Here is a 16,154-nt window from a genome sequence, read left to right on the forward strand (position 1 = left end):
CAAATAGTTCCGCAACCCATTCTCCTCGTACGATGATTAGCCATGCCCTTTATCGCGTGCCGTATCGATCTGCATTCTTGCTGTGCATTTGTACATATGTAGATACACACAGTCTGAGACAATAGCATTTGATTATTAATGTTAAATCAAGTTTTGTGATAAATAACTAAAATAAATAAAAAAATAAATAACGAATTGAATTTGAATTATTTTATAATATGTACGAAATAAATCTATTCAATTTTTTTCTTTTTCAATTATGTTTATTTTATATGAATTTCATTTGTTATTTTTATTCAAAATTTATAGCGAATAGTTATACCGAATGTCCTATTTGATAGTTTGAAAACAAGATTACTGGTGTTTCATCTCCATATATGGTTGTGTAAAAAGATACCGACATACATATGTAAGTCTTAAATTGTTATAATATAACTAAAAACTTAAAAAATACTGTCGAAAACTCATCACACTGTACTCCAAAATTTTCTTTATTTTTTATTTGAAACAAATACGAGCATAATTTATAAGTCAAACATTATTTTGAAGTTCAAATAGACATTGATTAACTATGGAATCTTGATATCACAGGGTTTTTATACATAAATTTTAAACCATGAATGCAACTAGTAATTCAATATATGTATCTTTTTTACACTCTGACTTTGGTTTGAGGTTGCGTGTATAGTGAAACGACGCGACAGGATTAAGTACGTCGTGTCGCGTTGCTTCCTTTAAAGCATTCACATTTTCAGATTATGTATAATTTTTTTTTGAATGTTTTAAAAAGCCTGGTGTAGAGTATGTGCTCAATGGGCTACTGTTCGAAGAAGAATATCTTCAAAAGTTTTCGTATGTACTTATGTACATATGTATATTATATGTATTCATAATAGATTGATATCTTCGTTTGTGGATGAGTTAGGGTTTCTCAAATTAATTATTACTTTTAGATTTATTGGATACTTTCGCTAAATTTAAGTTTTCTCATCAGAGACTGAACGATTTTTAAATTTACAAAACGGTATAGAAATATTGGATTTTTTAGGAGCGCTAGGTTTTTGAAGCGCTAGGTTTTTGGATATCACGAAAGGGAGCGGCTAATCCAAATATATCCAAAACGTCAAATCTGTAAAAAGCTATTAACATACGAACTATGCTATTAATTGATTACTATGGGTATATTGAGTAAAATTAAGTATGGAATGCTGTAGGTTCGACATAACGAGAATAGATAGGAAACGGAATACGTGGGTTAAAAGTCAGATAAGGGTAGTTGATGTAGTGGAGAGTGCGAAAAGATTGGAAAGACAGCGGGCGGGTCACAAGGTTAGAAGAATGGACGAAAGATGGACAAAATAAGTGTTGGAATTTAAAAGGGTGAAAAGAAGGTCGCAAGAAAAATGTGTGGATGAAATCTTGTTGAAAAATGTTGGAGTGGCCTTCATCCACCCGTGGATGCTGAATGGCTGCAATTGATGACGATGACAATGAATAAGTAAAATGATTTTCTTTATATTATTAAATTTTGAATGTCAGGTATCCCTGGCACATTTTTTTGTATTATAAATAAATCGCTCAAAGGACTCGAGGATTTCGATCAGTCATTTTTATTACAAGATACACATCTCGGGTGCAATTTTCAATCATAAACAAATCAATCGAATCGCACGAGCGATCATTAAAACCGATGATGCTAAGTCGACGCGCAACGCTAGATTTTCGCACGAAATTATTTTTTCCCGTTTTTTTATTCAATTACCTACCTATCGTTCGATTTGCACATTATTTTTTTTCCACTCTCATTGACCATCAATCACAGAATCGTTGATGATTCTGAGACGTACGAAAAAAAAATAATTTATACATGCAAAAGACAATACTCAAACACCTACGTAGTAACAATTACCCGTCGTGGAATATTGCTTTCCGCAAAGCCCACGCAATCTCGTAATCTCGACAATAACAATGAAGTCATCTCGGATAAAAGCAAAAGTACTCGTAAATGTGTCAAGTGCCGATTTGACCAAGATGATTTGCAATGCACATAAATTTACAACCAATTAAAATATATAATGGCTTCAGGCTTAGATCTAACGATATATGCACATATTTACATGTATGCATATATTTAGTCAAATACAGATCGCTTTAAATAATCGCCGATATTTCTTTACACGGCGTTTTTATGCGTCGGTTTGTTGTGCTTAAAAGCCCATTTTCTGTCGTTTCTTATTAATAAATTATTGGTTACTAATTTTAAGTACATAAAGAGCCACCAAAAATACATGAAATCAATACCTCACTTCTTAGGCATTTTAAGAACTAGTCTAGACTCTAGACGAAAGTTTCGCCGATGCACATTTACCTACATTGGTGCGACTGTCGAATTAAATCAATAGTAGATTATGCATCCCTAGAAGTGCATCTAAAGATGACCCTCGGCCGTGCAAGTCCGTTAGCAAAACTTGTTTGGGTTGGACAAGCTGACGGACAACGAAGACGCGATGCTCAAACTTTGTTTCGCTAGACAAAAAAGTGTCGTCGAATAAAATATACTTTGTATCCACTGATGCTGATATCATTTCGAACAATAAGCGACTCGATCTAATAAGGAAGTACCAGTTGTGAAGAAAGAAAAAAGCGATGCGCACTGCTACCGAGTGCATTAAGCACTCGTGATGCATTCCGGACGTTCAAGTGCATGTTCTCAAGACAAAATGCGATGCATTTCATTTTCAGTTTTTTACATAATATATTTTTCACTTTAAGTAATATTTGTACCTACATTTATACTTTTATTGATTGCAATCTTCAACAAGTCAGCATAACTTGACTACTAGTATAAAGTTTTATAGACACACAGTTCTATTCATCATTTTCTTATGCGACTTCGTGACTTATTAAAACTAATTTTTATTCCATTATAGGTAGGGGGATCATACGTCTCGTTTTGGGCGGGACAGTGCCGTTTTTTACTTGCTTTGCGTTGGTCCTGTCGTTTTCGTTAAGTTGTTTGATTTGTCCTGTTTTGTCCTTGTTCAAAACCATTAGTTACCAAATCAATTTTTTTCCCAAAAGCAAATTCTATTATATAAATATACAATTACATACAATATATTCATTTTAAAGTAACATTTAATACTGAATGTTTTATTACGCGATTCATTTTGAAATTTTTCAGAAAAAAAGTCGGTTTTTGCATTTCATCATAATTATTTTTAAATAATTACGTTCATTACGTTCAATTAAATAATTAATAATTAATTTAAGAAATGTGCGTTCTGGTTAAAATTATAAAATGTAAAAAAAAAATAAATGTAAATGAAAGAAATCAAAATTTTTATATTTAAAAGAAACCGAGAATATCTTTTTGGATGAATCGTAGTAATTTTATTTGTTAATTTTATACTTTTCAGAAAAAAAAATATGCCTTCGGTGCATGAGCATCAAATATTTTATTATTTTTTTTTATCTTGTTCCTATTTTCCTTGTACACAAAAATTGTGCATTCTGAAAAAAAACTATAATTCCTTGACAATATTAAAGGTTATTTGAGGGAAAAATTATAAAATATTTTATAAGCTTCAACAATATATTGTCTCGTTTTGAGTCATTTTAAATATGATCACCCTAATAATCGGTAACAGCTTTAAAAATGTACGTATCCGTGAATATTCCAATTGTGACCTTGAATATTATGGCATTTTTTCCTTCTGGGTATCTGTAATAAAAAAATTGCTTCAATTATATTAAATAAATACATAAATGTCCTAACAAAAGTCAATTTTTGAATGCATATGAAAACTCAGCCTTCAATAAGTTCATGTAAAATCATAAATATTAGAGAAAAGTTTTAGAATATCTGTCAGAATTATAATTTATGCACCTTTTCTTAGGGTGGTAAATATAATAAAACATGAATTGCAAGACAAAATCGGGGGAATTCCAGTGATTCATAAATTCTAACCCTCTTTGATTACCGTAATATGAAATAATAAATCGTGATTTGATTTGAATAGAGCTATTACTAAATTCAGTGCAATCAAATCACATTAATGTGTTAAATCAAAGTGCCATTAACTCATTACTTTTATGAACCCACGTTTATTCACACCGTTCACCCGATTCGTCCACGCTATGCACCGAATCATCACACGTTATCATGACCATGACAAGATCTCATTTTCGCGCTGCAATAAAACAGTGTATTTAATAACACTGAAAGTAGAGTCACCTTCCGTGAAATCTTCCACTTCGTGTCGGGTCTTCCGTGAAATTAATTAACGAATCAAAACCACAACATGTTACATAAAATTCTCAATTGAATCTTTGAACATATGTACATATGTAAGTGGTTACGAAATTAATTTGATGATTTGCAAAAATTTATATGCCACGAAATTGTTTTCAAACGGCGAGTCTCCAAGTTCAATGTAATCACATATGTGAAACACTCAAGTGGCTTGCTTAACCCTTTCTCCGTCGTCAGCGCGTCATCCCGTCATTAATCATCATATTTTCACACGTTTGTGCGGAAGTTTGAGTGTGCATTAAATGCATCGGAAGTTCTTAAGAGCAAAAACACGAATGACGATTATGCATCGCGAGTTCATATACCCATGATGCCTTGCGGTATATTCTTTATCGTGTAATTCGTTCCCAAGATTATCTGGTCGGTCGGTTTACCTCGAAATTACTCATACGATGTGCACATGCATTATACATACATATATGTTATATCTATATATACATATACACTATATGTATATATATCATCAACCTCAATTATCGATCCTTTTCCTATACACTTGAATAGGCTATCCCGACTCCGTAGAAAATGCCCAACGGTTCTTGCATTTTTATAGCACACTTATTTTATTTTTTTGCTCCAGAACCTGTTGCTCGCATTTGTCTGTCACAGGTACAAGTTCTTGTGTTGAATTGCGTCGAATTGGAATGATTGAATTCTGCGGAATTATCTGATTGTGAGTGACACTTGTATGGAAAATTGGTCTCTACTCTGTGCTATGTAATGATATAAGCATTTCTCTAACTATGTACATATGTACAATGTAAGTTGTCATTATATAACTACAATGTATAAAAATACATTGAATGAATTTGGTTCTAATGGGTGGATCATCTATATAGTTATTTTAAACATGGTTAATATGAAGTACTTGTTGAAGATTAAATTGTAAGTAAGAACCATTGATTTTTGCCCAATTTAAAGTTATATTCTCAAATTGATCATATGGGATCACTCTTTAAAACTATAGCACCACTAGAATTACATATCCTACTCATTGCATCTTTTATATACATATGTATGTACATATATCATGCCACAAAACAATTCGTAATCAGTTGGTGTTTACAACAACCGTTTCAACATTTAAATTAGATAAATTGGTAAATTCTGATAAAAAAACGATCGACTACATTAACCCAGCATTGACTACATTAACCCAGAATGATCATTAACCCAACTACCGAGCTGTACTGCTGACTATTGTATTTATACAAATCCAGTTTTCATATCATACCAAATTTGGTGTACAATCTCATTTTATTTGGCCCCGAGTGCACCTTAGACTCTTAGTAAGTTATACTTAGACGAGGTTTGGAAAAGCTCGTAGCCTGGGATCGAAGAGCTTCCATGTAATAACACCGGAGATAAGGAAGATAAATGTGTTTTTTCAGTATGCTATTCCTCAGTTTTCAATATACATACATACATTGAACTGTCAATCATGTTTTAGAAGGCGTTGAAGCCCTTTGACGCATTTTCCTCAATTTTCACTCGCTCGAAAAATCCCAACTAATATACATACACTCGTAAATGTGAATATAAAAATCAGTGTTTATACATTTGTCCGATAAACAAACTACATTTTTTTTATATGATTTTTTCCAATTTGATGAGGAACCGTTTCAAGAATTGAATCAGATAAATTGGAAAACTCTGATAGGAAATGATCGACTTGGAGTCACAAATATGAAATTCTGACCAGCAACACTGCAGAAATACTCTGAATAAATAAAGCCATCATTATGGCTTAACGGTATCGTATATATTTGCACCAAGTGATCAGCGGGTTCGATCCGCTATACTGCTGGTTAGATTTGGGGGTTTTGTGACTCCAAATCGATCGTTTCTTATCAGAGTTTGCCAATTTTATCTGATCATTGTTGAAACGGTTCCTTAAAATTGGCAAAAAATCATCTTTCCTGTTGTCACAAATCTCCTATTTATTGTATGTACAATTTGTAAAAAGTATGTACAAAAATTTAAATCCATAGATGTCTCCCTGGATTAATTCTGTATTTCATTAATTAATTGTTATTTCGTGTTCTTCAACTTCTGTAAATACAGTGATTTATGTAATTATAAAATTCTGCATTATTTGTAATTAATTGTCCAGGACGGCGCATTGGGGGGTCTTCATGTCAAGCTTTCCTGGTATATATCTATGTAAAATAAAAATAAAATTTCAATTGAGTTCAACCCGGGGCTCGAGCCCAAGAACCTCTTAGTGGTTAGCTTTAACGTAACCACCGAGCTATACTGCTGTCTAATGTAATTCAATGCCTTAACCTTAACTACATTTGGTTTTATGTAAGTCAGTCTCAGAACTTTAGATAGATCGATTTTTTTAGAACTTATTTAAATATAATTGAATTCAATCAAAGTAAATCGTTTATCCACATTCGAACTCCATCAAAATTCATCGTGCTTTATACGTTTATGTTTCAACGGAAAGCATACAATAGCATATATGTACATATGAATTCTTCACTTTCATATAATTGAATACACAACGAAAGTATGCCAGTACAAATCTCGACATCTGAAAATCGTTTTCGATTAATTTCAATATTGTTTGTTGCGGTCATAAGCCGACACTATGTTAGAGTTAACTGAAGTTTGAGAAGCTTGTCGGAAAACCACAGTATTGTGAGACCGTATCCGAGAGGCTTTTCACAACATTCTTCCGTGTTAACGTATAAGTTACACAGTCTCCAATCTCGAGCGAAGATTTAAATCGATGAGTTGGATATTACATACATATGTACATATGCACACATCGAGACGGGTTATAAACTGTGTTTCGTCGCTACGGTGAGTGACCCATTTAATTGTCGGGTACTTCGCGTATGGTCCAAGTACAGATTTGTGCGTGTGTGTTGTACACGTGTTCGAAATCCAAAGCAAGATCAACGTACGCATGTCAATTTAAACAACATGGCGATGACAATAGACACAATAATTCACCGTTGTGTGGGGTATGGAATAGACACCTGCATTGAAATAAATGATTCTGACGAATCCAATTCTCAGGCCTCCAAGTTCAACTTGTACGTCTTAACACAATTCGGGTCGGAACAAATTAGCGAAACAGCTGAGAAAATGATCAGTTTGCGTAATGAGTCTGTGAGATTTGATGAAAGGAGAACTTTGATGGATCATTATGTAAATCTACCGGAATTAAATATCAAAAATATACCTACTCGAAACGCGTTTTTTTCGGTACTTAAGAGGGCTGTACACCCGAAACCTTAATTTTGTTACCGTTCCTTTCTTCGATATATATATTGAGTGTATGTATATATTGAGTGAATGCGACAGTTGTGCTTCGACCAGATAAAACGTATTTTAAATTGACAAAATCGAGGTTTTGTATTCTACTATTTTCTCCTCCAAAACTGGACCAATTTTTAAAAAAAATTCATCATCGGTATGAGAAAGATACTTTCTGTGCATCTATCGGCGTATTTTTTTTAAAATCGACCGTTAAATAAGCACGCTGGACTCGTTTCGTGGGTGTAAAAAAGAGGCGATTTTATAGATGTTTGGCGGCTCCTAGCTCCTATAAAAAAAAATTAATCAAAAAAATAAAACGATAGATGCACCCCAATGGTGGATATCCATAGCATATTAAAAAATAATTTCTCTAGTGCAATAATTGAGGAAGGGAGAAGTAAAGTACGTTTGTATGGACAAGGCGCTGCTGTCCAGCCCCTCTTAAATAATATAGACTATATAATTTGTAAATTTAAAATCGTGATACGTTTTTGAGCTTTAATTTTCACAATTAATTGAAATCCCTCTTCTACATATGTATGTATGTATATAGCTATTTATTTATTTAAGTTTAAGTTTGGGGCATTGTGGCATTACAGGAATCCCTAATGCGCCACAATGGTCGAAAAAATACAGAGAGATGAAAAAATAAAAATACCTACATATATCCAAAAAATACATTTATAGATAATCATAAAAAACAATAGCAGATAAAGTAAAAATATCAAATAATAAAATACAAAGTAGGGAATGTCTTGCACAAAGTATGTATGTATGTGTGTATAGCCAGCCACAATATACAAGAGCCAGTCGTAAATACAAAACATCTCTGAGAGACCCAAATGGAAGAGAGAAAAACAAAATTCCACTCATACATCACATGTGAGGATAATGATGAGCGCATGCTACCAGACAAATATGTTAAAATAATCTCTCGCACTTGCCACTATGACGTCTCGTCATGCGTGAATATTTCCAGAGTGCCCAAAGACACGTTTCGGTGACATGTACTGCTGTATAATATAAATAGATAGTGTCAGTTACTGCTGTAAGGTTCCCCACGTACATATTACGGAACATATGAGCAGTTATATTTTTAAGTGGAATAAGTCACTTTTCTTCATTTCAATAAATATTTCGCAAAACATTGATTATAATGTTTTTCGTTTGACAAAATTTAAAAATACTGGTGGCCTGTAAAACGTTTATTCTTCTTTTCCGAGTTTCTGGACATATCGACTTAAAATAAGTCATAATAATTCGTGAATTAAGTCAAACAGAAATAGTGTTTTTAGAACTGAAAATTGGACTTCCGCCACTTTCAAATATAGCGGCTCATACATATGTTTGAACGTGTCAATATAGAATATTTTTTAACAGTTTCCGGCTTGATCTATACTAGTATAAACGAACCTTTATACGGAATACTCTGGTTCTGAGACATAATATAAAGTTTTAAAACCTACATGTTTATGTATAGGTATATTGAAGTAGTCATCACTTTGTCGAAAATTTTAAATTTGTTTGATATTCCAATACATACATATGTTTATGTCTCTTGATAAACTTCTCATATTTAGTTTTTTTTTATATTTTGAGATATATGGGTAGATAAAATAAGTATCATAAATGAATAAAATTATTGCAGTTACTTTGATTGATATCATTCTTAGTAAAATAAAAAAAATAATTGGTACTATTACCCTACAATCATTACATTATCGTTGCAGTATAACGGTAAAAAAATGCAACATTCGTTTTGTACTAAATAAAATATCATAATTGAATTGAAATTACTTGAATAGACAGACAGTCATGAAACAATCGGGCACTGGAATAAAACCAATCCAAAGCAGGAAAAAACACGATACGAAAATTAATACCGAGCGTAATCGATACACGTAAAAAGATGCGGTTTCCATATTTTTCTCCCGAAGGCGAAAAAAATAGGGTCACGCAAAAAAAAACAAAATTGAATTATATTATAGAAACATCGTACGTGGCTTTAAAAACATTTTCATGTTATTGAGTCATTATACGCGGAGTGGAATTTATGCTCGGCTTTATACATTCTACCTACCGTTAAGAATCATGTTGAATCAAAATGAGTGTCGATTTATTACGTTCTCGTTAATTTGCGGAAGTGCGAAACTGCATTCCAATCCTAATAGTGCATCTCTCGAACATTGTGTGTGCGATTGGTCGGTTGTTGGTCAGATTGTGATTTCGCACGGATTAACGACGACGACGCGTTAATAAGACACCGGCGCGCTACAGGTTGAGAGAGTTTCCCATTGTGGGAACATAATGATTGATGATTGCGCGTGCTGTTGTGTGCTTTTGCCGTCAAACATGCAGCTTCTGCTTCTGAAGAGATTCTTGGCAGAAATTGGAATGGTGGGATTATAAACAGGGACCATATTTTAGGTATGGTTTATTCAAAATGTATGTGATATTAGCTTTTTCTTCTGGGACTAAATTTCTATGCATATTCATTTACTTTTACCACGATGCCATTACGAGTTGTGCCTGAGCAACTTCTATAATATTAAAATTGTACGTATATAAATTTGAAATCATATTCAAATAGTGGTTGGTAGGATGGTTTTCGCCAATTTGATGAGGAATCGTTTAAACAGTGAAATCAGATAAATTGGCAAACTCTGATAGGTTGCGATCGACTTGCAGTCACAAATATCAAAGTCTGACCTGCAACACTGCAGAAATACTCCAAATAAATTCTCTTCAATCGAGGTCAACCTAGATCTAGGATCCGAAAATCTCTCGGTGGTTAGCATCAACGCAACCACCGAGCTATACTTCTTACTCTTATATTAATACAAATCCACAGTTTTCATTTGACACTAAATTTGGTATACTTCCTCATATTATTTGGCCCTAAGGGCGACTTAGACTCTTAGTAAGTCGGACCGAGTTTTTGAAAGACTCGGAGCTTGGAAACGAAGAACTCTCATACAAAAATACCGGGGGTAAGTCAGACAAATGTGTCTGTTCAGTATAAATATAATCCACATTTTTCAATAAATCTATTTACATAGAACTGTAAATCATGCATTAGAAGGGTTGAACTCATTTGAAGGTTTTTCTTTAACCCGCTCGATGAATGGCAGCTAATATTTATTCGTAAATATGTACATGTATGTACATATAAATATCAATGTTTATCTGTTTGTCCGATAAACAAACTAAAGCTTTCAATTTACAAAGTATTACCAAATTTGGTATACATACATGGTTCCTAGCTTGGACCGTTATCTTATGTATTATCTATACAGAACGGCCGGATATGTACGTTTGTTTGTTATAAAAATCCATAGATTTCAATTAATCAAATATCACAATGAAAAATATGCATACATATGTATATGTACATACATATATGATATTTATTTATTTATTTATTTTAAACAGACCATTGTGGCATAACAGGAATTCCTAAAGCGCCACAATGGTCAAAAAATATAACACAAAAAAGAAAAAAAAAAACAAAATAACAATTAAACATAAACATAAATACATCTACATACATAAAAAATAGCATTTATAATAACAGATAAAGTAAAAATATCAAATAAAATATAGCATAAGGAATGCCTTGCACCTACAGCCAGTTTCAATAAATATGTAAGAAACAACTACAAATACAAAACATCCCTGTAAGGCCCAAATGGAAGAGAGTTAATCAAAATTTCACTCATAAATCACAATCAATCATGAAAACAATGATGAGCGCAGACTACCAGATAAATGGGTTAGAGTAATTTCCGACAATTTACGCTCACTAAGGTGGAAAATATCACATTCAGTCTCGGCAGCAACGATTTCATTAAGAAGTCGGATAGCTCTTGGAATAGGAGCCATTCGAAAAAGGACTGTGCGGGCAGGAGGTACAGCCAGCAAATGATGATGTCTACCACGCACATAGTGAATAGGGACATAAAGCCCCAACTGCTCCAGCAACAACGGGCATGACGTATTACCACGTAAGAGCAGGAGAACGAAACGAATTAATGAGAAGTTTCTCCGAAGTTCAAGGGAATTATACCCAAGCATGCCCAAAAGGAAAGGAGTGGGGTAGAGATATGGGTAATACCCATATTCTTTCCTATATAGGAAACGAAGAAATGCTTTTTGCACTTTCTCAATCATCAGAGAGTAATTTGCTTCATGCGGATTCCACACAATCGCATTATACTCTAGCTTACTTCTCACAAGCGAATTGAAAAGCAAGCGAGAAGACAAAGGATTGGAGAATAATCTTGCATATCTCAAAACAAATCCAAGTCGACGAAAGGAAACGTCAGCGACTTTTTTGATATGGTTGTGAAAGGTGAGCTGAGGATCAAAAGTGATACCCAAATCGACAATAGATTCCACACGCTTCAACAAGACGGATCTAATGGAATATCCGTGACAATAGAGTGAATGTGCACGTCCATAGCTCATAATTGCACATTTGTTTAAATTTGTTTGATATAAACTGTATAGCATATTTGTTTTAATTTGTAGCATAAAATAATGATATATAATATATGTATGTATATAATAATATAAGAACAAACGAAATTGTTTATATGGAAGCTTATTGATCGTAAAACTCTGGTCTTGAGATTTTATGACGATTTAAATAGTTGTACTTAATACTTTATTGGAACTTGTCTTTTTAAATATATATAGTGGTATTAATTAAAATAAGAAAATATTATATTTTCGTTTAATTGCAGTTATTTATCCATCAAAATTTTCGAGAATTAGTCAAAAAAAAAATCTAATGCAAACGATTCATTTTACATATAAATTACTCGTACATTGTATGTATTTACATATGTGTTAGTACAAACACATTTTATTTTTTTGTATCGACGAGTTCAATAAATATCTTATTATATTATTTTTTCAATACGATATTGGTTATACACATTCTTACGTATGTACATATATCATAATTTGTATTACATAGACGTAACTCGGGTGTGTATGATTCGTTCCACGGATTGATTACTTTTCGATTGGTCATACTATTTTTTAAATTTTATAATGCATATCGATAGTGATAAACCAATGTGAGTTATTGTAGATAACTGTTAATTTTAATATGTTTATTTTTTATTATTATTTCAGCTTCTCTTCTGGGCTACGATTGTCTCGTAGAAGAGCAGTGTGCTTTGAAAGTGGCCCATAGCGGATGCTTGGATGGAGTTTGCCGTTGTAAAGAGGGCTATTTGCAATTCAGGAAACACACATGTCTAGGACGTAAGTATTGCCAAATTGCTGAATATTGTTATATGAAAAACTATACTGATCACAATTCCAAAATATTGCAAACCAAAATGCAAGAATCATAATTGTATAAAAGTTACAAACCTGAACGGCTATTCTGAAATGACATGTTTTGAGAAGTATGTAGTGTTTGTAACAGGCTACATACAGGCTACCCATACAAAATTGAAAGATAATAATTCCAATAGATCAAGCTACAATTACAAAAAGTCTTAGTCTCGGAATTTTTCATTTTGGTAATAAATATTATATACAATCTCGAAATGATTCATTAAACTTACAAATTAATTAACTTACAAATTACAAATTCATTAAACATAACACTTGCCTTACCGTGCAAAAAAAAATTCGTTAGTCACTGTACTGGACTCCAGTTAAAATTATGCAAAATCTGTGAGATTGTTTATTGAAATTAGCTATACAAATCGTTTTATTACTTATTTAACGTCGAATAATACAAAATAAGTGCAAGAATTGTAAAAAATTACGAATGATATGCGAATATCATTCTCAAACTGCTTAAAGTTTGGCGTGTACTGAATTTCTCCTATCTCTTAAATCTGTGAGGCGCGTGTACAAGGGGCTTCCTCGGAAAATAATTATTTCTATCGATATTGATCAATGTTTTTATTTCATAATGGCATTATTCGAATCATAGAAGTTTTGATGAGGAATACATAAAATATGAAGACCCTGCATTCAGTATATTTGGAGAAATAAAATAAAATATAAGTCCTGGTTTCTCGCTATCCATGACAGTGCGGCAAGTGTCAAGATCAAATTCCGAAATAACAAAATTCGACCTGATATTTCAAGTAATAAGATTCAAAACTATGTTGACACTAGATCAAATTCCGAATGATCATAATTTGCCCTGTTATGTCAGGATAATGATATTCAAAATTATGGTTAACTATTTCATAGATATATGGAATATATCTCATAGCCTCAAATAACACTGTCGAATTATTTTCGCACAATCTAATCTAGAGAAATTTCGCACAAAAACCCAAATTCCGTCAAATTGACCCATCAGCCGATTCATTGTCTAAATCCGGCCGATAGACAAAGGAAGCTGTTTCTTTCGCAAAAAGCGTATCATTACGCTATTTTCCCCGCGCAATCCGATGCTAATCGTCTAAAAGAATCCAAATTCATCCACGCCATCGAAATTAATCCATATAAATTCTATTTATTTGTAAAATTCAGCGAGTGTTGGCTATCGCTGAGAGTGCACTTTACAATTGCACAATTCGTATTATTATTATTATGTCGTATGTATTGTGTTGTATGCGTAATTAGGCACTTTATTCCGAGATGACAGTTACCGAGAGTGTAAGGGGTTATTAACCGTGTGAAAAAATGCTTCAATTGCTGGAATATTGTGTATATATGTATGTACTTTAAGTTTTCCGTAAAATTTATTATTAATATAAGAAAAGTGAGATGTTTGAACTGTATAATTCGCGTGATGGAGCGTTGAATTTTCATTCAAATGGCGTCTCTAATTCGTCGTGAAATGAATACTAAATTTCACGATTTTTTTTTGCTGGTTTTATACCGTCTTGAATTTTCTTTCAAATAAATATTTCAAGTGGAAAAATATTTCGTTTAAATATTACATAGTGTTACTTTTGAATAGCCTTGAACATATGTAGATGTATTAGGTTCTTAATTAATTTTATTGTTGTTTTAATTTATTGTTGTTTTGACGTATTGAAGTCCTGATCTTTAAATTTGAATATATTATGTTGGAAGAGCCGGACAAGATTAAATTTCAATTTGTTCCACTCTACGGATCGGTTATAATGATAATATTATGAGTCATTTCACTGTGACTAAAATATGTATGTAATTGCTTACGAAATATACGTACAAGGCAAAAAACTATTCAATTGAATAATATGAAACCAATTTCAATTATAATATAATTAATTCTAGTTTAATTAGACTAGGTACTCATACATATTTTAAGACCTTAATTAAAAAAAAACTTCTATTCATATTTATATTGAATATTAATTATATTTTTAGTGAAAAATTGCTTTTCGTGAAATTTTGATTTATACATAGACGTAGGTATAGAAAATTTCATGTACAAAAATGGATACCTGCCTTACTGTGCTAAACGTCAGGCGTCCAGTTAAAAATGTGTGTTTTATGTTAAAATAATGCGAAATCTGCGATATTATTTATTGAAATTAGCTATAAAAACCGTTTTATCACTTAATTAACCTTGAATAATACACAATAAGCGTAATAAATAAATAAAAAATGACGACTGATATGCGGATATCATTCTCACACTGCCCGTTGAGCGCGGCGCGTACTGAATTTCCCCTATTTTTCACGTCTGTGAGGCACGTGTACAACGGGCTAAAATAATGATTTCTGTTGATATTGATCAATTATTTTATTTCGGAATGATATAATTCGAACCATAGCGGGTTTGATGAAGAAGACTTAAAATATACATTCCGTATATTTGGAGAAATAAAATAAAATATAAGTCCTGGTCACTCGCTATCCATCACAGTGCAGCAAGTGTTGATATGTATAATTATAAATTTAATTTTTCTTCACGTTAGTTTGGAAAGTGTTAAGGTTCAATTTTGACGTGTTATTTTTTTCATTGAATTCGATAGTGATGTTTTTTGGTGAAATATCATACATTCCAGTAGCTTTCCAATATGTTCTGAAAGTGAAGACATGATTTTAGAAATCGTCAGGCGTGTAGTGAATTGACATTAAATACATGTAAAAAATTCAATCGAACGCACTATAACCGTGATTAATCGTGATTTAGCGAAATTTCGTTCGGCGATTGGCACGAGAGCACATCGCCTTCGAGTCGTGAAGTTCGGATGAGCGTTGCCATATGCCAATAGGTCAATTGTAACAGTCCGGACACAATTGAAGCACGCAAGTTCCAAAAAAAAGCCTTCAAATTTTAGTTTTGGGGCTTTTCCTGAGCACGAGCGCGTGCGCATTCGACACCGGACACGACTCAAATTACGAAAGGAGATTTGCCATGGTCCATCTTGGTTCGGATCTCGTTAATTTGTCCCAATGGGACCGACCCACACGTCCGTCTTCCTACGCTCAATCTCCTTTCTTCTGACAGACCAAATCTCGCACAATTGCCACCAGCAACGCAAAAGCGAATTCCAGGGATCGATCGGATTGAACTTGAGCAACGCCGTGTACCCAAACGATGTACGCCACTTGGGGCCATGCGGGTTTTTTTTTTTTTTGGGCGTTGTTC

General features: G+C 32.9%; 1 protein-coding gene across 1 annotated transcript in view; it reads left to right on the forward strand.

The window, feature by feature from the left end:
• Nucleotides 1–16,154, forward strand: part of ImpE1 (Ecdysone-inducible gene E1) — a 45,878-nt gene that overhangs the window by 17,760 nt on the left and 11,964 nt on the right. Inside the window, exon 3 of the mRNA XM_077443352.1 lies at nt 12,731–12,862. Coding sequence (XP_077299478.1) covers nt 12,731–12,862 — 132 coding nt within the window. The remainder of the gene's footprint in view (nt 1–12,730; nt 12,863–16,154) is intronic.

Source organism: Arctopsyche grandis, chromosome 12 (assembly GCF_051622035.1).
Source record: "Arctopsyche grandis isolate Sample6627 chromosome 12, ASM5162203v2, whole genome shotgun sequence".
Lineage (NCBI taxonomy): Eukaryota > Metazoa > Arthropoda > Insecta > Trichoptera > Hydropsychidae > Arctopsyche > Arctopsyche grandis.